At 38.8% G+C, this 25,522-nt stretch overlaps 2 protein-coding genes across 2 annotated transcripts; one reads left to right on the top strand and one right to left on the bottom strand.

The window, feature by feature from the left end:
* Positions 1 to 16,858: 16,858 nt before the first annotated feature.
* On the bottom strand, positions 16,859 to 20,647 carry LOC310939329 (tubby protein homolog; the record flags this gene model as incomplete). Its single annotated transcript, XM_083904044.1, has 12 exons — positions 16,859 to 16,992; positions 17,105 to 17,276; positions 17,706 to 17,804; positions 17,910 to 18,024; positions 18,125 to 18,237; positions 18,319 to 18,480; positions 18,563 to 18,732; positions 18,814 to 18,978; positions 19,056 to 19,181; positions 19,384 to 19,626; positions 19,726 to 19,885; positions 20,606 to 20,647. The coding sequence occupies 12 exons, from the start codon at positions 20,645 to 20,647 to the stop codon at positions 16,859 to 16,861; spliced, it is 1,701 nt and encodes a 566-aa protein (XP_083760170.1).
* Positions 20,648 to 22,630: 1,983 nt separating this feature from the next.
* cfap119 (cilia and flagella associated protein 119) lies at positions 22,631 to 25,219 on the top strand (the record flags this gene model as incomplete). Its single annotated transcript, XM_083903734.1, has 9 exons — positions 22,631 to 22,648; positions 22,735 to 22,769; positions 22,862 to 22,927; positions 23,023 to 23,186; positions 24,142 to 24,212; positions 24,449 to 24,565; positions 24,671 to 24,734; positions 24,904 to 24,969; positions 25,065 to 25,219. 9 exons carry the CDS (start codon positions 22,631 to 22,633, stop codon positions 25,217 to 25,219), a joined length of 756 nt encoding a protein of 251 aa, XP_083759860.1.
* Between the last annotated feature and the right edge of the window lie 303 nt (positions 25,220 to 25,522).

Raw genomic sequence — 25,522 nt, forward strand, 5'->3', positions numbered from 1 at the left:
ATAATAATATATATCATGATATAATTTTATACAGAGTTAGTTTAGCCAAGTTTCCATGTATGTTCAACTTTGGGATTGCATAAAAAAAAAGATACAAAACTGAAAAATGTGAACGCTCTATTAGAAAACGCTCCTCTACTCCATTAACATACATAATTCATTGTGCATCTATTACCTCAAGGTGGCAGCAGAAGGCCGCCAAACGTTTAGTTAGTGGACTTCATGCAAGTGATGGAGTTTACTAGGTTTCTTGAATGCATCTTGTGACTGCTCCTCAATGTTTGAATAGCATTTTTTGCTTTAGACGATCATCTTAAATATCAATGTAGTTTGCTGTGTATCCTGTGCAATGACAATAATGGCTTTCTATTCTATATTTTCTATGAATGTTTTGCCTCAGATGTGTAAAAGCGTTTATGGTTTTCTGTCGTTTAAAAACCACAATTAACTGGTTTCTTTAATGTCTTACAAATAAAGCACAACGCATTATTTGTAAGACATTTATTGCAATAAGCCAGAAAATACACAACATCTAAGCATCTGATATTTACTTTTGAACAATAACATGACCCATGGCTCTCTTTACCCCAACTAAGGAATGCCATTTCTTCTACTATTTCAAGTCAAATAAGCTGCTGTGAAATAGATTTATTAAGCCAGGTTTATTCAAGACATGCACGCTTGCTAATATAAATCACATCATTCCAGGGATCACAACATTTAACAAACATGAAAATCACAGTTTGACCTCAGCAAGAAAAAGGGAAATCCAGCTTTATAAACGTTGCTAAAACAACAACAAAGGCTCGACTTTTGCACAGTGCTGTATAAACTGCTGTTTGGGGAGGTTTTAATAGAAGGTCAAATACTGAAAGAGACGGCTCTTACATTTTAACAGGAACATAGCACAGGAGTAAGATGACAAGTGTCAACACACATAAGGGGACGAACACCTTCAGTTCAGCTGCAGAGATGTTCGAGGGGAGATCTGTGCAGGGAAACACAAAGGGGGAGAATTTAAGAAGACTTCTTCTGCTTTATCCTCCACATGAGGGTCACAGGGGGCGCTGGTGCCAATCCCAGCTGACATAGGGTTAAAGGGACACATGGAAACAAACAACCATCCACTCTAACAGTAAATTTAGAGTGTCCAATTTACCTGATCTCCACATCTGCATTGTTTCTTTGGACTGTGGGAGGAAACTGGTTTCCTCAAAGTTGTGAAACTTCAGATCTGCTCACCTGTGATGATGGTTGACTCCGTCTTAAAGTGAACCTCAGAGGACCAGTCGCTCCACTGTCCTTTATAATGAGCCATGTTCGGACTGGATCGTACTCTGGCGGTGTACTCTGCGTCAGGCGCGAACTTCCCATCATCGACCCGATAGCTCGTCCTGTCTGTGTCAATGTTGCGTGAAACCGTCTGGAGGAAAAGATGAAAAAATGTAGGATCGGGAGGGACATTTTGAGTTATATCCCTTTTCAAGCATTTACAAGGTTCAGTTTGGTCAAAAATAAGAGATTTTTTTGATCACCAGTTGGGGCCAAATCAGTATTATTTCATGTCAAATCCCTTTTTGGTCAAATTCTAACTCATCCAGCAGTTTTTTCTGGAGTCAGAGCATCTTTTTAATCTACGATGAACGTGTGATATTCTTGCAAAATATCAGTATGTGATCAGCATATCAGCAGTGATGAAGTGACTGTGGCTTTAGGCGTCACAAGGAAGGATCCATAGGAAAATTATAAATAAACAAATCTCCTACTCATAATACCAGATTATACTCAGTGAATTAAATTATTATATATATATTATATATATATTATTTTGAACTGTTTTTATTATTATCACCATCATATATTTTTATATTTATTATTATAGTCATGTCCTTTTCTTCTTTAACCTACATTTATTTTACTTTTACTGTTAGATTTCTTTAAAATCCCTTTTTATGACTTAAAAACTTTCTTTTTAAATGTATTTATGGTGTTTTCAGCAACTTACTATGGATTGCACTGTATTTTTTCTATTTCTATGTATTTTTCTAACAGTACAGTTACAATATGGTCATGATGTGGTAATAATTTTATAATAAGTATTATTAGTATTATTATTAATATGGTATTATAGCGTATAGCTTATTTCTGTGTCATTCAGAAAGGGCAATTAATGGAAAATGTGTGTGTGGGACAGTACTAAGCTATTATTATCCTCTTATTTCCACATATTACCATTATAAACTATATATTTATATAACTCTATAAAAAATAAAATGATCTTACTCCAGCATTAACTCACTATTACAAATATCACCATGTGAGGAGTGCTTTATAAATAAAAAATCACAGCTGATGTCCGTTTATATGACACACAATTTGTAATAAACAAACCCTGTTGTTGCTGTGTTCTCCTGTCTTAAAGAATTGAAGCTGATACTGGAAACTGTGGTCCAGCATGGTGTAGTCATCATACTCCTCATACGTGCTTCTCCAGGTGAAGTGATGCTGACTGATGTTGTGGCTGACGCTGAGGCAGCACGGTGCGTTTGGTTTAACTGCAGAGACACAAGGGAAAGGGATTTCAAAACACACGTCGACGCCTGTGTGTGTTCAGCTTTTGGAGTCATATTTGTTATATACTCACTGTGTGTGTACGGCGTGTATTCACCATCCAGCTCCTCACAGATTGTACGTCCATCCGTTCGGTTGTGACAGAGTGAGATTACGTAAGCGTCTGTGTCACTGAAGATCTCTGAATAATCATCATCATCATCATCATCCACAGAGCAGAAATACCTCCCGTCAGTGTTTGTCCTCAGACACAGAAGCGTCTTACTGCAAACAAAATAATCACCTTTAAAAGGTCAGGACATTGTTATTATAAATAAAAAAAATAAAAAAAACTCAGTGACTCACTTTTCATGTGTTTCAGTGAAAATCAGCCAGTATGAGCTGCTGTTTTCTGATGGTGTGATGCTCAGCGTGCAGTTGATGGTGAACAGGTAATCGTTCACACACTGAAGACTGTGGTCGCCTGCAACACATACCTACAACTGTTAATAGTTAAAAACCACACACACGCACACACACACACACACACACACACACACACACACACACACACACACACACACACACACACACACACACACACACACACACACACACACACACACACACACACACACACACAAAGAGAGGGAGAGAAACAGAGTAATCTTTCACTAAGTTTTGTGTTGTTTATCTGTCCTGATTGTACCTGGGAAACTTAAGGCACTTTTCCATTAGTATTTAAAAGTGCTAAGTAAACCATATAAGGTTCTTCGACTTGTCCTCATAGGAGAACCCTTTTTGGTTCCAGGTAGAACCTTTATAAAAAGGTTCTACCTGGAACCCTTAGTGTTACCAAGAACCCTTTTAAAACCCTTTATCCAGGAAAGGGGTTTTAAAAGGGTTCTCCGGATGAAAATGGTTTTTACTGGAACCATTAGTGTTACCAAGAACCCTTGAAAAACCCTTTCCTAACCCTAACCATTGTAGAAGAACCCTTTTGGAACCTTAATTTCTAAGAGTGTAACACAACACGGCTCTACTCCGTTATTTTTGGTGTACTGAATCATTAGAATCAGTTAATTAAAAATATTAATTCAGTACTTCCTGCATGACCACACTCTTAGAAAATAAGGGTTGCAAAAGGGTTCTTCTACAAGGGCTGAGGTTCTACCTGGAACCATTTGTTTCTGAAAAATCCTTTCCTGAAGAAAGGTTTTTTCAAGGGTTCTTGGTAACACTAATGGTTCCAGTAAGAACCATTTTGATCCAGAGAACCCTTTAAAACCCCTTTCCTAAATAAAGGGTTTTAAAAGGGTTCTTGGTGACCTTGGTAATAAAGGTTCCAGGTGAAACCTCTATAAATGGTTCCACCTGGAGCCAAAAAGGGTTCTCCTATGAGGACAAGCCGAAGAACCTTATATGGTTCTACTTAGTACTTTTATTTCTAAGAGTGCAGAGCATAGACTCCGTCTGACACAGTCGCTGATCTAAAAATACGGCTGAACGTGGTCATGATTCGGCTCACGAATCGGCGGCACGAACACACCAGACTCCACTGTTAAATATTGCAATCTTATATCTAATATTTATATATATATATATATATATATATATATATGTATAATACTGTAGGGCTGCTTCTTCTGCCTCGTCTGCGTAGTCACGCCGTAAAAAATGCATCACTCCGTGTGCAGTGTGGCAATGTTGCCACTGACATGAAAACCAAAAAAACAGCTATAGACTGTGTGAGTTACTTTGGCAATGTTTTTTTCGTGTTACAAAGTTACAAACTACAGCTTTAATTTATGGTTAAATAAAAAAAAAATGATGTAAGGAAGAAAAACTCACAACAAAACATGAGTACATGAAAGTGGATGATGAATTCAAGTAAAAACCAAAGGCACAATATAAGGCAACCGGGTCTGCAAGCAACCTTTAAACAAGATGTGTAATTAATTTTTTTTATATACAAATACAAAAAACGATAAATACCAACCTAAATAACCAAATTGCAAAAGTGCTTATTTTATTACAAAAATATTTTCAAAGAATTTGAGATAAATTGCACATTGTCCTCACTTTATGGCAAAGAAACACTCACACAGTCCCTTTTATATCAAGTATATCAAGTATATTTATATTTAAATGCAGAAAATATGTGAAGAATAATGATAACCTGTGGTGGGATTTCCATGCAGACAGAAGATGAGCAGCAGCAGCAGCAGAGTAGAGCGGTGAAACATCGTACCGACGCGTCTGGAAATAACCTGAAAAATGATTAGACTTGTGTGAGGACAGAGATCACTCTCACGTCAGCGGTTTTTTTTTTTTTAAGCGAGCAGTTGTAAAAAAGGAGGCTGAGGCTGCAAACGTAACCCTGTGTGTGGTTTTCAGTCTCACAGCAGAGTCTGCACTGAACTCAGGGCTTTCAGGTCTTTTTATTCCCAGCCTGTGTCCAAGTATTTTAAACATCTAAAAAACATTTTCATTCATTTCACTGACAAACCTGTTTTTTGTTTCCTGCAAATACATGCATATAAAAACAGAATGTTACCACTACAACATAAAAAAAGAGGGTTGAGACAGTTTGCAGGACGGAAACTTAGGTTTAAAAGGAGCAAGGATGGGTCGTATTTCACCATTTTAACCTCTTTGTCTGTTAAATAAAGTTATTTCGTTTTTTATTGCATTCTTAGAAAGTGACCTCACTCTTCTATGTTATGTAATAATACGTAATAAACTGTGGTGCATTTAAATACATTTCTATAATCTATCTACCGAACAGGTACAGGAAGACGTTTGCATCAGCATCGTTCACTGATCAGTTGATAAGACGTTAAACGTGCACGTGATTAAACTAAAATCTACAGAATGGTGACTTATATATATATATATATATATATAAAAATGACCCAAATTAAATGAAACATTGCTTTTTCATCTGTGCTTTGTATCTGGAAAGCTACCGTACATAACATGTAATATTTACTGTGTGAGGAATGTCTTTGTTGTGTCCTTTAAAGCAGTCTAGGATGGGAACACCTTGACCTGGATGACTGAAAGAGTGTCGTGCAACGATTGCACCGACATGAAATCAGATTAACGATGGTGGCGTGTTGTGGTGATCGTGTGAGCCGATAAGAGCTGAGAGTAAAGTTCCTGCCTTCCTGTGAGATTTGTTGATTTTGTCGATTTGAGAGTGAAGCGAGAGCCACAAACTCAACAACACTCGACCAGAAGATACAGAGGTTTAATTCAAGAACAAAACTCTTTTAAAGACTTTTATTGACGCACCCTTCCAAGGGTGTTGGAGAACCATGAAACCATCAGTTAACTAAAAAACATCCATCCATCTTCTACTGCTTTATCCTCCACATGAGGGTCCTGAGAGGCGCTGGTGCCAATCCCAGCTGACACAGAGTGAAAGTTGGGGTCACACCCTGGACAGATCGCCATAGAGCTGACCCAGATCCTGATATAATATTAAAGTCTCATTCTGGGTTAATGAAAAACAGGTCATACAAGAAGGTGATTGGATATTATTGAGGCACTGATATTCATTACTCGTGTCTTTTATATATATATATATTTGACCTTAATACGGCTCTTCTGTATGGTGTTAAAAGCACAATTTGGAATTACAATCTTAAATTTACACCAGCTGCAGTGTCTTTAAGGACATTTTAGGTCCAGTCACAAATGTGTGGACTATATAGTTCTTCTTTTGAGGATTGGATGCCTCTGATGTTTTGGTGAAAAGCAAGTTGAAAATCTTGAAATAAGTTTCACGTGGGAGTCAAAGGACAAATCCTGATTTAAAAAAAATGGACATCTAGGTTACTAAGAGTGAAGCTGCAGAGGAAGTGTCTCTCAGTGTGGTTGGATAACACAGCTATATCATTCTAATTTGGGTTTTTGGTATCATATGTATCTTTGCACCACAGAAAGCCGAAACCAAAATGGGTCTCTGTATGTACGTATGTATATATAGTCTTTATATTGAGCAAGAGCAAAAAACCCTGATACCTGTTACAGCTGCTTTATCTGCAACATGTTGCTCTTCCTTTGCAGTTTGGGTTGCTGAGGTAAAAAAAAAAAAAAAGAAAAAAAAGTTTCCTTTCTTTGAGATAAAGATTTTGAGTAAACGGCTCTAGATCTGTCACTTTTCACACAAGATTTTTTTTTAACCCTGTTTACAGTTTACGTTCACAGCTGCTACCAAAATTTAAAAAAAATGCTCCCAAAATAGTACATGGAAGATTAACTTTTAATTTATTTATTTATGATGAGTTCAGTTTAACCTCTGGCATTGTGAGCAACCACTGGTGGCAGGAGGGCACATACATAGGAACTTAATCTCGCTGGCTCAGGTGTTCACACGGAAGGAGTCACACTTTTTGCCCGCGAAAGTGAGGGACAAAATGTTTATATCAGTCCGTTTTAGGTCATTTCCATGCCTAAAACAGGGACTATAAGCTCGTCAACAATCGTAGGTAATATACGCGTGTGTTTATTAAGTCTCTACAGTTTAAAAAAAGTCAACAACTGTTCAAATCAAACGAACATTTGAAGAACGAGCGAGCTCATTTGTTATTACAGCTGCGATGAAGATTCCCGGCGGGTGCGTAGAAGAAGAAGAAGAGGTCACCGGCAGCGTAGACGCAGGAGAGCAGCGCTCACATTGGTCGAGTTTGAGCCACTCATTTGCCGAGTTTGAGCCACTCCGGTGCCGCATTGGAAGCCGGGTTTGGAGGCAGTCACTTGTCGCCGCTGAGAGGCGGAAATGAAGGAGCGGCGCTCGCTACCTGAAGCAGCGCTGCTGAAGAGTTCATCTCGCTCAGGTATGTTAAGTGAAAAGATGGCATCTAACGTCATGTCTGTGTATACAGAGGCGATCCTAGACTCTGTGGGGGCCCGGGCAAAGAAGCTCATTGCAGTGGCGGCTGGTGATTAAAAAAAAAATGTTTGGCTATTTAAATAATAATAATAGAAAAAACAACTGCTATGAGTGGTGGGTGAAGATTAAAGATTTAGACATGATGATTGCTGTTTGGAGCTGTGACAGTATGTTGTTTCAAACCAGTTTGACCATAAACAAAAGTTTATAAAGACATGATGGTCATCATGTGTCTCACCTGATGTGTATATAATATAATATAATATAATATAATATAATATATAATAAGGAGAGTCCACGGTAAAGATTTTTTTTGCCCCAAAGAAACCGGAAATACGTCACGTGACGTGTGAACGAGTGAAAACATCTTTAAACTACATTTGAATGCAGATTACACACACAGTACTCATGGTCTTAATGTATAGCTCATTTATTTGAATGTTTATGTTTTTGTAAAATTATTTGGTGCGATTCCTGTCTTCTTCTTCGTGTGAGACAGATGGGGCAGCGCCCTCTATTGACGGGCCGTCACTGGCTTATTGTCAGGCCCACACTTTTTCTCATCTCACTCCAGCAGGCTTCAATAGATCCTCAAGTACCCGGTGCAGTGTTGAGCGGTCTGCGATGTGAAGAATTCGCCATATGAAGAATATCTTTGGAGGCGATTTAGAATTCTCCCTGTGCATTCTTTTCTTTTTTTTTTCTTCTTAAAAGGTTTCTGTAAACACGCCGTTGTTTCATGAAATGTCCTCATACACCGGAAACCCAACTGTGTCGCTTAGAACACGTGGGATACTAACCTAATCCTACAAGACAGAGAAGCAATCTGCCGGCCTCTCCCTGCTCCTAGGTGATATCATGTCCATGACCAGCTGTGATTCACCAGCATAGACCACGAAGAAACTCACTAAGTCTAACTTGGAGCTCTGAATTGTTCGACACACCTCGAAGGCCCCGCAGATCCACTGCAGTCCCGCTCCCAGGGTCCAGACCATCAATGACTGGATCAAACGGCACTTCCAAAAGGCCACACTCTTTTGGAGGCAGTCTCTGTTTAATATCTGACAGAGTGCATAAAAAAAGACGAAAAAGACACCAGTCAGACATGTGGAGCCTCTCTTCCGTGACATATCCAAGCAGAAAAGGCAGACTTTAAACATACCTGTCACACAGCAGAAAGTCACCAGTCACACATGTGGAGCCCCTAAAACAAATGAAATAATAACAACATAAGTAATATGACAAGAAAACATAATGGAAATGTATAAACGGGAATGATAAAGTAGAAAACTAATTCTGCATCCCTTCTCTGACGTATCGCAGCAAAGTGGGAAGAGAAAGCGGCAGCAATGGACAGCAAAAATATACCTTGTGAAATTCTTCACATGACCACATTTTACAAGATATGATTTGGCATTGTCACAGTTACACCACCACAGGTTGTTGTTGTTGTTGTTGTTGTTGAAATAGCTGCTTTATTTGCATTCACAAACTTGGAATTGCTTGACATTCTGGGGCAAAAATATGTTGTGAATTGACAAAGCTGTTCTATAGACTTTCATGGAATGGAGAGCTTTATTTTTGCCGTTTTGTCATGCTAGGAAGACATTCAACAACATGGCTTAACATCAGTGGACAGCAGGCACAACACATTAGCATCTACAAAAGCTACAGGATGATGATATAATAAATAAATAAATAAATAACAGTATTTGAAGAATGCTCGCACTAGTGAGGGTCAAATTGGTCAATAATCAATTTAAAACAATTGAAGAACCAGCTTCCCATTATATATGGCCAAAAATTAAAAATTATCATTACATATATTACGGCCTGGGATTGTGAGCTGGGATTAGACCATCGTGACACAGGTTAGTTTTACCCTACTGATGATGTGTTGTTGCAAGATAAATAATCCCTGACGTCGTTTACAGCTCAATTCACATTGCAATGAAAATAAAATGTTTCCATTCTGTAATCTAAAACTGTTCATATGTTCATTTCTAAACAAACAGTTAGTTATTCCAAGGGATCTCTACTGTACGTGAGGGTGGTTCCTCAGTTTTTTAGTGTTTCTTGTAGCAGTCCTTGGGAGTGAATATAAAGGGACAGTCACCATGGCACATCACAACTGGTCACTCACAGGCCAGTTTGCTGTCAAAGGACGACAGGGCAATGGAGAAGGCCTGCACGGCGCTCATGGGGTTCGTGTATTCCATGAGGAAGACGTCGTTCGTCACGCGGCCGAACTGCATCACGATGTAGTCCTCTGGGAAAGACGGAGCAGGAGAGCAGAAAATGAGACATCTGCCGAGGTGTTCTGATTATAGAAACACTTTAGTCCGACTAAAAATGGAGCTAGTCTTAGTCGGACTAACATACCTGGACAAAGGTATAGAGACTGTCAATCTCGCCATTTGTGTTTTTTTTTTTTGTTGTTGTTGTGATGTAAAGGTCAACAGGAAACAATATGCACTAGCTTATAGAGCCATACAGCGCCACCTACAGAGGCGAAGTCAGGCGTACACGGGCAATAAATCGATTTTCTCCTTCTTTACTCGAGCAAGTTGTCTGGTTGCCTATCTTAGTCAGACTTAGAGCTTAGACCGGGCCCAATCATTCAAACCCGACCCTACCCGAGCATGTGCACGTTGTGTCCGAGCCCGGCCCGACACATTAACTGTGAACGCATGTAAACGTACTGATTTGTTGTTAAGAGTCATCAAATATGATCTGTAATGAATCAGAAATAGCGACACGGTCTGAGTCGGTCCCAGCTTACCGTCTTCAGGGTGGATTAGCTGGAAGTTTTTGACAGAGGGCTGAATGATGCACCCGTGGAAGTTGAGCAAATAAATCTCCTTCTCCGAGTCCCAGGTTGGGGATTTGTTCACCAGAGTCACCATTTCGTCTGTGATGCTGCTCGTGCGGCAGCTCGGAAGTGTTTCCGTATCCTGAAGGAAAAATCAGTGTACTTAAAACGTTTTCTTACACCATTACAGGCCATTAGATATTTTTTCCCTCATCTCACATGCAGAGTAGACAAACGTTCGTCGTTGTCTAGCATTCTGGGGAAAACCACCGTCATTTTCCTTGGACCCTTGAAACCCAGAACATTCTGCTTCTGAAACGTGACCCAAACAAATGCGTTACACGTTGAATTATTTTGTATATGATGTGTTGTTTGGATTTATGTATAGTTTGGACTCACGTAGGATATAGTTGCCAGCTTGTGCCTCAGCGATTGACAGTCACTGAAGGGGGTTTTCTCTGGGTTTTCTCCTGCATCGTAGAAGGTGAACTTTGTTCCCACAACATTGGACCTGAAACAGATTTTTCACACGAGGTATGTGAGGAAACTACAACTAACTTTCTAGTCAAAATGATCTAACTCAATGAAAAACTGCAGAAAATTTGTTCCACAACTTGTGTATTCACGCACAATTGTTTGAGTTTGGTGAAAACAAATCACAAGTTAAATATTTTTTACCGTAGTTTTCCCAAGTAACAATTTGCGTCTCTGGACAGATTTGTGGGGTCAGTGGAGATGAGGTAGTTGGACGCTGCGCACATCTTCTTTTGCCTGGCTGCCATCAGAAACACCTGAGTGGTGACGGAGAGAGCGAGAGAAGGAAAGATCAACTGGGGATGGTTGTGTTATCTAATTTCACACAGATTTGGCTCAAATCTTAACTCGTCACTCACCCTTTTTCCGTCCTCCTTCTCCAAGTGGAGACAGTAAATCACGTTAAAGCCTTTTATCACGCCACTCCTGTCTCTGGTGATCCTGCACCGGATGGTGACGTCTCTCGGAGCTGGAGAGAAAGCAAACCTCTGTACATCCTCCATTGACACTGACGAAGTTGACTAAAAGGAGAAAGTAATCGAGATTTCAGCATCTGTGACAGTTCAAACATGAAGTACAGTATATGGTAGCTAGTATTTATTTATTAGTAGGTATGGTAATTGGTTTTGGTCCAATACTAAATATTCAATGATTCACTCTACACAGGCTGTAAACATGCAAATAAAAATCAGCAAAAGCATGTTCGGGCTGTTTATTTATTTTGGGAGAACAATTTTGTTACACAGTTGGAGAATTTTGAATGTGGAAATGACTCGGCACAAATGTGTTAACCATAAATGGTCTAAAATGACTGTATCAGACTAATATCAGTAGATACTCAAGATTGTGATATTGGTATCTGACACAAAGAGATGGTTTTGTCCCATCCCTATTTTAATAGTAGGGACATTGCAAATGAATGAACACTGGCATGTAAACCATGCCAAAGCCAAGGGCTAATTTAAATCTGTGGTCCCTGGGCATGTTTATATAATAATAAGTAAGACATAAGTGCATACTTAAAGATCACCAACAAACAAGAAGAAAAATGTACAAACATGACAATGAAGCAACATAGGCTGTGTTCCAGTTAATGAAGACAGACGAACAACATACATGATGTGATATAGCAAGGCAAACTATAAAGTAGAGACTCCAAACTTCAGGTTTCAAGATGATTACGGCACCAAAATGTACATTTGACCGGTGCAAAAGTACTGAGATATTGCACATTGCACTCATTTTTGTTCTTCTTGGATTTAGGGTGGGCGTGTTTCCACTGCATAGTTCTAAGAACTATAATACCAGGAACTCAAGGCAGGCACAATTCCATTGCTCTGGAAAAAAAACATGGACGCTTGTGGATGATGTTTGAATGAAGCAGTTGGCTGTAGTTTAACAGCTTCTTCAACAACACCACATAATTTATTCATTCATTAATTTGACTCAAAATGTTCGATATAATAATGATAACATATATATATTTATGTTCCTTCTGTAGCTGTTAGGGAAGTGGTGGAGTGATTGGTTCCAATGGCAGAAGTTCCTGAACTATCTGAAAGTACTAGACATGTGAAGTTAAGAAAGACCAGAATCAGATTCAAATCTGATTTGAGGGCCGTGGCCAGTAATTTGATCGTAGATCGTAGTGTTAGTTCCTCGTACTTGTGGTCTGGGAAAAGACCCCGGTCCCTGGCACTAGTTCCTGATGTGTGGGAACGATATACAAACATACAGACACTACTATGGTTAGAGATTAGGGATGCACGATATTAGTAACAGCAGATATTGGCTTTGAAATGCAAAAAGTCCAATATCGTGCATCCCTGTTAGAGATGTTCAGTTTGTTTGAGCTTTGCCACATCTTTAAATTAGAAAGCCAAAACAACAATTCTTTGGCGTTTCACCAGATTCACTGTTGTTAAAGATGTACTTACGGAGAGAAAGGAGGCCCTAGAAGGGACCAACGTGTCCTCCTGAGCCACGGACTCGCACGGCTCAGAGACCGTCACCGATGACGACGTGACCCGTGACCCGCGTTCCTCGTCGACGTCGCTGAGGTCACATGTTGTTTTCTTTAGACTCGATACCCTCACCAGTGACTCGAGCTCCTCGGTCGAAGCATCCAGCAAATGCATCCCTACAGAACAGAAGAAGATATTATGTTTTGAATATATAACTCTGAGGAAAACGTAACATGTCTGTGAAGGAGATGATGTTACTTTTTAGTGTTTTGGTCGCCCTGTTTGTCTCCTTTGAATCCTCGGATTCCTTCACCTCGTCCTTCGTCTTCGTTGCTTTCTCTCTTTGGTCCTCGTCTCTGTCCGTGTTATTGTTCTGATCCACTTCTGAGAAAGTAGTGATACATTAGCACGCGTGAATGACGACAACAAAAAAAACGAATCATGTATGCACAAACGTACCCGAGTTGCGTCTGTGTTTTCTTTTTCTCCCGTCTTTCCTCTTTCTTTTTTTTGTCTTCTTTTGATGATTCTCCTCTTCACGCTTCACTTCAGAGTCTCTGACGATTTCCCCGTTGGTTTTTGTGGGCTTCACCTCTATCTTCCTGCAGTTTTTTGTACTCCCTTCATGCTGTAAGTTTTCATCCAGTGGGTCGGCAAACACCTCAATGTCCATGTTCTTTTTTGAGGGAGTAAATAGCAGTTTACACTTGTTTTCTGTCTTCCTGCATTCTTTTATACTTTGTTTTCCCTTTGTGATTTCATCCGGGGGGTCATCATGGGCAAGGTCTAACTGATCTGCAGTGCGAACGCAAAGAAAAAGACTTTTAGTTAATATTGTTTAAGATGATTGTTTTTCCAGAAATGTTTCTGTAGAATGTGTTTTTCAATACTGACTGTTCAGGGAAGTGCTGTTCCAGGATTGGTAGCGTAGAATTGAATCGGTGAGTTGAATCCTTTTATCCATTTCCTTTTCATGAGTCTTCACATTGAAATGGTCCCGCCTCTTTTGCTGATTTTTCATAATGAGAGTTTGCTGTGACAGAACGAAAAAACATGTTTTATTTCAAACTAGAAACAAAAAAGCCCCACAATGAGGTTTAATGGTGACTCCTATATCCTGAATATTCCAAGATGACAATGCCAGTACCTTACAATCTGAAGTTACAATCAAAACCTCTGTCTTCAGTTTGATTTACTACCCTTTAAGTCATTAAGGACAAAAATGTCCACTCCAAATCTTGCTTTTTTCTGCATAAATCTCTTCAGCCCTGGTCACCATGGGATTTTAACCCTTTAAATGCCAGTTCGATTACTTATTTATATATTTATTGTTTAATATATCGTTTCATGTCAACACAGACACTTTTATTTTGAATTTATATGAAATATCCATCATTGTGATATCATGATGGAATATAATTTTTGTGGTTTTTCATTTTTTTTGCATCATGTAATCAAACTGTCATTTAAAGGGTTGAATTCCCGATAATTATTCAATATTGTATAATTTTGTATAATAATCAGGACTAAAGTTGAACAATAGACTTAACCCCCAAAAAGCCGAATAAAATGTATTATAATATGCATGATTTGTATAGCAGTTTTTGGAAGTGGATATTTTTTTTTTTTACCCTTTTTGACTTCAGAGGGTAGTGAATTCTAAATCTGATGCTACTCAAAAACTAACAATGCATCACAGTCAATAGGTATTTTTCATTTGTTTCACTTCACCCACGTCTCAGAGAACTAGGGACAGTTCCTTAACCTAAAGTTTGCTGCTGTTTCAAACAGAATTCATTTGTCAGTGGTTTGAATGTAATGCACATTTGTTTGTATTGAACATTTACACACCGCAGCTTTAATCACCATATTCAAAGTTCCCATTTAGGAGCCACGAGAGTTCACAGTGTAACCTTATCCCATGTGCATTTGAATCATTGCACAGGTTTGAAATCTGTACTACATGAGATATTCAACCCTTGTTTACCTGGCGATTCACCCGCTCTCTGAAGCTGTGGGAATCCATGATTCAGCAAGAAAAAAAAAAAAAAAGGATCACTTGAGTTCCTGTCTCTGAAGGTTCTGAGTCATCCCTGGCGTAGCGTCTTCAACACTTGTATTATATTTACGTACGTTGACTTACATAATGATGCCAAATACAACTCTAGATCTGCCTTTGATGTGCACATATGACAACTGACAATTCCGGATGCAAAAGATGACACGGTTGGGTGCATCATCATCATCATCATCAGTGGGGATTTTGATAATGAAACATCTGAGGATTGTTTATTCATTCCATTTATAAAAAGTCTGGAATAAGAGATATTAATAGCATCTTTTGTGGTAAATCATCCATTCATTCATATTCTACCACTTATACGTGGTCGGGTCTTGAGCTTGAGCAGAGAAGCCCAGACTTTTTCCTCTCCCCGGCCACTTCGTCCAGCTCTCCCGGTGGAATCCTGAAGCGCTCCCAGGCCACCCGAGAGTCTCCAGCGACTCCTGATTTTGTTATCTCTGCTCGGTTGATAGTGATATTTCGTGGCAGTTGGCATCCATAATGTATTCCTGTCTTCTTTTAAAACATCCTACTTGACTCGATTCAGACAGAATTAAACCCACTGAGTTGTTAAAAATGATGTTTATTTAGCAAATAATTGACTGATATACACAAGCCCCTCTATATTGGTCTACTATAATATCATATACTATAAAACTTACAGATTCAGGGTTAAAAAACAAAAATTGTTGGTCACCTTGTGACATAGTGTTCTGAGTGATGTCTCCAGTTTAAAGACAATGTAGAAGATGCAAGACGGTCTTCTGTTGCTCCTGTACGTGTGTGTAAATTCACACCGCTGCTTTTATATCTGTAATCATGTTTGTTTTCTGGAAAGTTCTTTTAGAAAAGCCCGGTCATAATAGAGTCTTCAAGACGACTTCTTCCCAGCAGAGATGTAAATGCTGCTCTCCACAGTTTGGAGTTCTTTATCGTGGTTCTTCTTATCTCCTCAGTCTCGTCCTTCCTTATCGCCGTTCAATCACAGTTCAAAGCACTTGCATAATGTAGTGATGGCACGTACACGTAATCTTAGATCGCCTTTGATCTGTATCTTTGATGTTTATGAATTTTCTTTTCTTATAATATATATAATAATATATGCTGTCCTCTACTCTATTAAACAACATTACATTTGCATGGTTTTGTCAGTGTGTCACTGTTTATTATTTCCTCAAGCAGAAGTAACACATGGCTCTCATTGCGGATGTTTTTAACCGTCAGGCTTTAGTTTAATTTACTACCCCTTTAAGTCCTTAAGGACAAAAATATCCACTTCCAAAAACTGTTAAAACATTACAGATTTTTTTTTCTGCATAAATCTCTTTAACAGTTTCAACACTACCAAACATTTATTAATGTTTTAACCCTTTAAATGTTTGATAACTAGATGTCACTGTTGTTATTTATGAATTTTTATTTTCCATATAACAAATGTTGGGTGGCTGGGGGATTTTTTTTCTCTTATTAGGTCAAAGATTAGCCAAAATGTTGACTTTTAGTTATTCGTTTGTTGTTCTCATTGCTGTTTTTTTAATATGATTTATTTAACCCTCAGCCTTCAGTTTAATTTACTACCCTCTTAAGTCCTTATGGACAAAAATGTCCACTTCCAAAAAAACTAATTTAAAATTAATTTTAAATGACTAATTTACCAAACATCTCTTGGAGATTGTTTAAATAAAAATAAAAATAATGTTGGGTGTTACGGATATGGCCATCAATTAGTCGCACAGTTTTGCACTTGTTGTGATTTAGGTTATGATAGTTAAAAACTGGGTCTCCGTCTAGAAAGTTCGTGAAAATCCTTACACAGCTGTCATCATTATTTATTGCACGATTCCTTTACACACCTCACAAAAAACATGACTGTGGCCTAGCTTACATTACCACTGCTAAAATATGAAATAATTTTACTCGAGTAATAAAACAAATCTGCTGTCACGTATGACACAAAACGGAACGTTTACAGATATACAAACAGCCAGATGCCATAGATCTGGCATCTTTAAGCACTTGAGGCACACCAGCAGGGGTCACTCACAGGCCAGTTTGCCATCAAAGGATGACAGAGTTATGGCAAAGGCTTGCAGGGCACACATGGGGAAACTGTAATCCATCGAGAAGACGTCCTCTGCCACACGGCCAAACTGCATCACTATGTAATCGTCTGGAACAGACGACAGGAGGCAAACAGAGGGGAGAGCATGGATGACAAAGACCAAGGCAGAAATGTATTTATATTCATTTGGAGAATAAGTCGTCGGTTGTTGTTATCGTACCGTTGTCCGGGTGGATGATCTGGAAGTTTTTGACCGAGGCCTGAGTAACACGGCCATGGAAGTTGAGCACATAAGACTGAGTCTGTTCGTTCCAGCTCGGGGATTTGTTCGCCAGCATCACCAGTTTGTCCGTGTTGCCGTTGGCGTGGCGACTCAGAAGAGTCTCCAGGTCCTGAAGAAAAAAAAAATCATATTTCAGTTCAGTTAAGTATTTCATAGTTTAACTACAGTGCTAGGTATTGGACTTTCATTCTTGTGTGGTATCAAATGTGCTGTCATTCAATCTCAATTTTCTGTTCTCATTAGCGTCGATAAGCTTCCAACATGCTGTTTGACAGAGATCATGTTTGGCCAACTTGAGGCTCACAGGACACTATCACCAGAGACAGAGTTAATTTCCTGAAGAAGAGGAAGACGGATTTTAACATCGACTTTCATGAAAACAAAACAAGCAGCAGAGTTGCCCCCTGGTGGCTAAGTGGCTTAAGGAGGATACATTTTTGTGTGTATGGTCTATGGGTCTAACATGAGTGTTTTGAGCCAGCCCTTTCTTTGCATTATTACAGGTTATATATTGGGTCAGGATGTTTTTAAATCATACATTATTTGGTTGAATGGACACTCTTTCGTCATTCTCCAGCATGCCGGGGATGATCACTGTCATTTTCCGTGGACCCTTGAAGCCCAGCACATTCGTCTCCTGGAACATGAGCAACATCAGAGGCAGTTTTGAATTGTTTCATATATATGATGCCCTGTTACTGATATATGATATGGTATGTACTGTACGTATATTTGGACTCACGTAGCAAATTGCTGCCAGCTCTTGCCGCACTGATTCACACTCTTTGATAAAGGGCTTTTTCTCTGGGTTTTCTCCTCCGTCGTAGACTGTGAACTTTGTTCCCAGAACGTTAGACCTGAAACAAATGAAGATGAACTTTGTCAGTTACACTCAGGTGTGTTACTCACAGGGTCATGGTCGTCGGTCAGGAAGGTCGTGAAATAAAAGAGTCTGACCGTAGTTTCCCAATGTAGCAGTTTGTGTCTCTGGACAGGTTTGTCGGGTCAGTGGAGATGAGGTAGTTGGATGTTTTGCACTTCTTCCTCTTTCTGCCTGCCATCAGAAACACCTGAGCGGTGACAAGAGAGGATCATTGTGTTATTTACACGACTCGCTGATTTGATTTTTAAAAACACTTGAGCGTACAAACCCTCTTCCCGTCCTCCTTCTCCATGTGGAGGTAGTATGTCGGGTAAATGCCCTTCTCCATTCCCCTCCTGTCTCTGGTGACCCGGCACTGGATGGTCACGTCTCTGGGAGCAGGATGCAAAGCGAACTTCTCTAGATCCTCCACTGACATTGGGGAACTTGGCTGTATTGAGAAAGAATAATAATAATGATGACATCAGTGTATATTTTTTTGTTATCAGTGCAATATACTAAACAGTTCTCACCCTTTTGTTAGATTCACTGTCTGAGGATGAATTCTCCCTGTAATTGGAGTTCAGTGAAACTAAACTTGGAGTAGTTTCCTCCGCTTTGTTCGTCTTTTTCCCTTTTTCCTCCTTTTTCTCCTTTTCTTTGACTTCTTCCTCTTTGCTCTCGTCACTTATTTGGCACCGGGCTGTGGAGAGAAAGGGAAAAGAAAATAGTGTTATTCTTGAAAAGAGCGACAAAGCATCCGCTCAGATGACCGATTACCCACTTGTGTCCAGTTGCTTTTTCCTCTTAGATGAGGGAAGGACCGGCCTCTGGGACTCTTTGTCCTCCTCCTCCTCATCGTCACTGTGGTCGTGTTTGTGTTTCTTTGGACTCGCCTCCTCCATCACTGACTCTGTGTCCTGAGTCGCAGCCTCCTGTAAAGGCATCTCTGCAACAGAGGGGATGTTGGATTTTTTAGTTTAAAGATCACAGTGAGTCGATGAAAAATGTGAAAGTAGATGTTACTTTTCGTTTTTTTGGCGGCCTTGTTTGTCTTCTTTGTGCCGTCAGATTCTTTCCCTTTGTCCTTTGTCTTGGGTTTTCTCTCTCTTTTCTCCTCGTCTTCATCTGTTTCTTTGCTCTGATCCACCTCTGAGAAAGTGGTGATACATAGGGTTATGGTTAGGGTTAGTGACGTCGTCCAATAAGAATCTTAACTCCTGCAGTTTTCTTTCCTTTTGTGTTTTTGTGTTTGTTTACTGATGTAAATCAAGTGAAAAGGAGGCTCATTTTCATGTGGACTTTCGGAGTGCTTTTTACACTTAAAGAACTGAACATGTCAAAGAGCGTGCACCTGTGTTCCGTTCGGGTTTTTCCTTTTTCACGTCTCTCTTCTTTGTCTTTTTCCCTTCCGCCTGAGCGTCGTCGTCGTCTGCTTCACACGTGGCCTCGGACTCTTTGTCCATATCTGTGTCCGCTGCTCTGGGAGTGCAGGGCGTCTCTGAGGGCAGCTCCTCCAGTGTCATGTTTGCTGTCGTATTGCATTCGCCCAGTGTGATCTCATCCAGTGGGTTATCGTGAGCGTGCTCGACTTGATCTGCGGCACAAAAACAAACATTTTATGGATAGGAAATCTTACTCAATAGCCTGCAACATACAGTATGTACAGTATGTCTTCTAATATTCTAATACTGACCACTGAGAGAAGTGCTGCTCAGGGATTGGCTGATTAACAGCAGGGTCTCATCAGAGCAGACGGCTTTGTGCTTGGTCTTCTTTGGGCGACCGTCTCGAGTGGCCGTCACCATTTGGGTATCAGCCCTCTTCTTCTGCTGCTTCTTCATCAGGAGGGTTCGCTTTGTGGCGCAAAGAAAATCCGATTTTAATCATGTTATATATATTGACTGTGGTAATTTATACACAATTATATTTTAATACGTTTTAACTTTTCACTGCAAACCGTGAAAGAAACAACTGATAACATTTAGATTAGATTAGACTTTAAAATGCACACGTTGCAGCAGTTAAAGGTAAGAAAAACAACAAAAAATTAGAAATAATCAGAACAAAAATTGTAGAGCAAAGTATAAAATAAGATGGAGCAGCGGGAGAAAGACAAGAATAATAAATAAATAAATGTACATTCTGTCTTATGTGCATCGCTGTCTTATTTAATACCATAATTAGTCGAATTATTCATGTAAAACACAGTTACTAGTAGTGTGAGTACTATATTTATATGTACATTACTCATGGATATTGACCTGTTGCTCACACAGCGTGTAGTGTAAATAAGTCTGACTTACGCGGTAGCCATGACCTCATGGCTCTTTAAAAAAATGAATATGATTCTCACTTAGATGTCTGCATTTTGTGTCTTTATTGCATAAGTGTATTTCATGCATTAAAAAAAATAAATAGCAAACAAATAAAAAAGGAGTGGTTACTTTGCCTCATTTTTAACCACCACAACTGTCACATGGACTTTGACAGTTCATAAAGAATCTAGACTCTCCTCAATAACCTTAAATATCACCCTTTTAGAAAGAACCAGATGCACCAATTTGATTTTTTACCTGGTTGTCCAGCTTCAGTTGTCTCACGTCGGGTTCCTCCATGTTTAATCTAAGCCAAACACAAGGTCATCTGAAGAAAAAAAAAAAAACCAGGGATGTTCAACTATAGTGTCTCAAAAATACACACAAACACACGGTGAGCCATGGAAATGGAAGCGGGTGTTTGATTGTCCCACCCTGCACCGAACGTCTGACAGAGTGTCCACCTGCATGTGGCAGAAGGCAAAGTGGATTAAAAGGGGATAATGTTCTTAAAGCTCGCTGCACAGCTCAGCCACTGATTGTGGAGAAGCGACAAGGGCCTGTTTGAGCGTATGGTTGTGTTTTTGCTCTGGTAACTATCGTTGAAATGATCAGAACTTTCTCCAAACGAGACCTGGATGGTGTCCAGTAAGTCACAGCTAATATAGTTTAAAGAAAAATAAATAAATGTAAGTGTACAGAAAAAGAAGAAAAAAACTTACCGTTTAGATTCATCGTTGTACTATTTTAAATGTGTGAATTTACATTTATATGGAATTCGACAAGAAGCAGAATCAGACTGATGACGAGTGAAATCCTCATCATCCTTATTCCGATGACTATAACGGCCAGATATAACATTTCTGTAGTGAAAGAAGACAAAACAAAACAAAAATACTTTAAAAAAAACGTTTTATTTGCTCTGTAAAATGTATGTGATTCTCACTCTAGTCAACATAGATGTCTGCATTTTGTGTCTTTATTGCATAAGTGTATGTTTATGCATTAAACAAAATAAATAGCAAACAGATACAAACAAAGCACAAACAATGAATAAAATAACAACAAAATAACAATTAGCACGAAAAACAGTAAAAACATTACACAGAAATACAGGAAAACAAATTAGAAAAAAAAATATTAACAACAAACCAAAAATAATAATTACTCCAATTATTATTAATAATTAATTATATAATTAATATTAAAATTAACAATATCCAAAGGCCATAAAAAGACATATCTACAGTACCTATTGTCTGACCTTCTTTATAAAATATTACATTATGACAATGGTAAATACACAAACATGCAGCATCATGACAACAGCTTGAAAACAACAGATTTCTATTTCACTTCCTGTTGACTTCTGTGGTGTTGTTGGTGGAAGCATTTTGTTTATTAAATGCTGTTTACAGCCACATCACTTACTCACCCTCACACACAAACAGCAGCAGCAGTCTCCATCACAAGGTACCGCAAAACGTCTTGACAATAAAATCGTCAAAAAGCCTTTTCAAAAGAGTCATAAATGAGCGACTCGTTCAGACATTATCGTTTTCGTTAATCTCGTTGCTATGGTTACAGATCACGTCAACGTGTAGTTCTTTTCTTCTTCTTTCCAGTAGGCTGTGCACCAACATTGGCAATGCTGCCCTCTACAGTTTGTAAGTTGTTAGATCACCTGTCCTAAAAACGAGAACACATTTGGAAATAATGTGCTTTATTATTTTTTTCAGTTTTTTTTGTAAAACAGTAAATTCAGGAAAATTCATGTATAACGATAATTAATGTATTTTAGCATTAATAGAAAATATAATTTCGGTTAACATTTCTCTCAGCAGTATTATTTTTTTTACTTGTTAATTTTGCAAATACTGTTCATTATATCCAACATTGACAAAAACAATAACGTATTTTATATATATATATATATTTTTATTATTTACTGTTTTTTGAACTATTTAGAATGTAGTCTACATCTGTAAGTTTTATTTTGTTGGGCGATTCTGTAACCGGAAATGATCGCGTTGCTAGGATACGAGTTAACCAAACAGGAAGTGATACTTTGAAGCATTTTTTCGACACTGTGAAGGTCTCGTTTGTGTGTTTTTTTTGTGTTAACTCCATTAGATGAAAGGCACTGTGTTCATGTTTGTTTATGATATAATTTAAAAGAATGAAGGGAAGAAGAGGTGAAGACTGATTCAAGTTAGAAGAAGAAGAGAAAGAAGAATCTGCTTTTGCTATTTTGCTATCTATTGTTAACAAATGCCGAACAAAATGGACCAGAGACTAACGGTAAACATTTATCATGTTAGGTCTTAACTCTTTATATTGTATTATATCAATCAGATGTTTTCGTTTTTTTTATTATTTTATTTCAGGTACCATGTGGTCTCAAAGCTAAAGTGATGCTGTGGTGAGTGAGCGCTGCTACTATTTCTGTAAACATAAATTTAAATATAAGCTGCTTTACTTAACTAAAAGTCTATTCCCTTATTTTTTTTATAGGACTGATGTGAGCTACCATGACATGGAGGAGATTGACGAAATGCATTCTGTTCCTGATTTGGAGCGGTGTGTGTGTTTGAAGCCCACAAATACACATACACACACAGTTTGACTTGACAAGGTTTATTTTTCACACTCTTCTTCTTCTTCTTCCTCCTCAGTGTTTTATGCGCTGTGTTGAAGATCGACCTGCCTGAACCGAGAAGAGGAGTTCTGCTCGAGTTGTTTGTCCAGACGGTGCTTTTCTGCAGAGAGAACAGCTTTAAAAAGGAACAAACGTCTGCTCTGCTGTCCATCATCAAGTCCATCCACGAGGCTAACGTAGGTTAGTCGTCACTGCTGTTTGGAAATACTGTACGCCATGTGTTTATTTGAGTGGGTTTTTTTGTTCTTTTATTTTGAAGGACACACACTTTTCCATGTTTCCTTTAATGTGAATCCCAAAATTCAATTGAATCTTTAAAGAGTGCAGATGTTTGTTGATATATGGTGGCCTTTCCTTGATGTGGGGTGTTGCAGTGGCTGGCATTGTTGCCTCACAGCAAGATGGTTTGGGTCACGGTTCTCCCCATGTGGATGTGGGTTATCTCCTGGTACTTCGGCTTCCTCAGTCCAAAAACATGTGGATTGGACACTAAATTGACCATAAATGTGAAAGTTGACTCACCTTTTGTCTAATGTGAGCTGGTACTGGCTCCATAATTTCCTCCTTAGTCCACACTTTCCTCCTCTCGACTGCTGCATCCGCTGTTTTCTCCATTTTTTTTTCCCAATAAGCAAAATGTGGAAGCAGGAAGGAATGATTTCTAATGATCCTCTTTTATTATTTGTTCAAACTGTTTCTATTTCACTCTTCCACATCCACTTTTTATATCTATAGGCCCACTTCACCACCTCCCTCTGGCCTTAACAACTTTAATGGGATATTTTAAGACTCTGGTGTTTTTATGTGCAAACCAAAAGGCACATTAAAAACATGCAACTGTAGTCGTCGTCATGACAACAGTGTCCATTAACATGGGTGAGCTTTTGTAAACATGGCAAAAAAAATTCTAAACCCATATACGTGAGACAAATCTCACAAAATTTAAAAGTTTTTCTGAATTATTTCATGTTCATGAGATCAAATGAGGGGACTTTATTTTCCTGCACTTTCCATGGAGCGTTTCAAACCTTTGGGTCAAGTAAGGTCCGACTTTGGCTCCTTCAAACATTAGCGTAATTGGTTTTAAAAGGTAAAACATTTACATGTCCTTTCTCTCTTGTTTCCTCTCTTGCAGAAACTCCACTCAACAACATGAAACAGTGCTTCAGATACTCCAACGAGCTTCTGCTCCGTCACTCCGTCAGGGTGTGTACAATAATAAATAATAAAGATAATAATTTTCACTCACATCATCGTCTAAACCAGAGGTTTACATGTGGCCCAACGTCATGAAAAGACTCATTTTTGATCGTTCTATAGCAACACAAACACCTTTATTTTGTAATTCTGTGAAATATCGTCACAAATAAATGTTATTATGATGTCACGATTTAATTATAAGCTTAGTAAACTTTACACGGCGATGTCTCCGTCCTCTACAGCGACCTCCTTTCAGCATCAGCCTCTTCAACTCCACAGAGGCAGACTGTGTCTTAAAGTACATCCATAGCAGCTACATGAGACACTGTAAACTCTACAAGTATATCTTCACTCCACAGGCAAGAGCACACATTATGTACTGTTCATTATATAATAATAATAATAATAATAAGTCTTTGTTCTTACAGTGGAATAATGTTTCTCTTTCCACACTTTATTTACAGGTTAAACTTGATATGACTTTTCATTACTCTGAGACCGAAGGTCATGAGGATGGTTCGGATTCAGGTAACGATTACAGCATTTGAAACACGACAAATCTAAGGTGGCTCAGGACGGGATATAACATGTCAATGATGATGATGTCTTCCTCTCGGTTTGTGAAGACCCACAACTTTAATGCAGTGTTGTTTTACAGAGGAAATTCTTTTTTGCTTTTGTGAAAATGTGATTAAAGATGAAGCTGCACCAGAGGCAGACGACCAAACACTGGAACTGTCTGACCCGGAGGACGCCGCAGTCGGTAGGACGACAAATGAACAGCAGCATTCGGTGTAATTGTGCAGCAATAACCCTGCGAGCCACGTTTTTTTCTTAACCGCGTTTCATCACTTTCAGGCCACAAATCAGAGCTGAAGGCACTGATAGAGAAAGAAGTCAGAGAGCAGATGATGCACGCGTCTCGACACCTGGACGAGAGGATGAAGGAAATTGCAAATCAGCACAAAAAAACAGTAGATTCTCCGCAGTCCAGCCACAAGGCCAAGAAGTAACTTTATAGTGAAACACACATTCAGGAGATAATTCAGACTGAAATTTGTTTAATTGTCATTAAAACTGTCATATACAGTAATGGTGATTGTTTTTGTGCAGTTGCAGTACACTTCTCAAGAAACATGTCGTTATTATTATTATTATTATTATTATTATTATTAATAAACTGAGGAATGGAGTAAGTAGGGAATGAGGGTCTAGACAGTTTCAAGTGGTCTTTACAGTTAGTCAGAAGGGGTTCCTGATTGAGGAATGTCTGCATGCATCATGGGTAAACATTAACAGTACTGTTGACTTAAATG

The sequence above is a fragment of the Microchirus variegatus genome, assembly GCF_963457635.1.
Source record: "Microchirus variegatus genome assembly, chromosome: 17".
NCBI classification, from domain to species: domain Eukaryota; kingdom Metazoa; phylum Chordata; class Actinopteri; order Pleuronectiformes; family Soleidae; genus Microchirus; species Microchirus variegatus.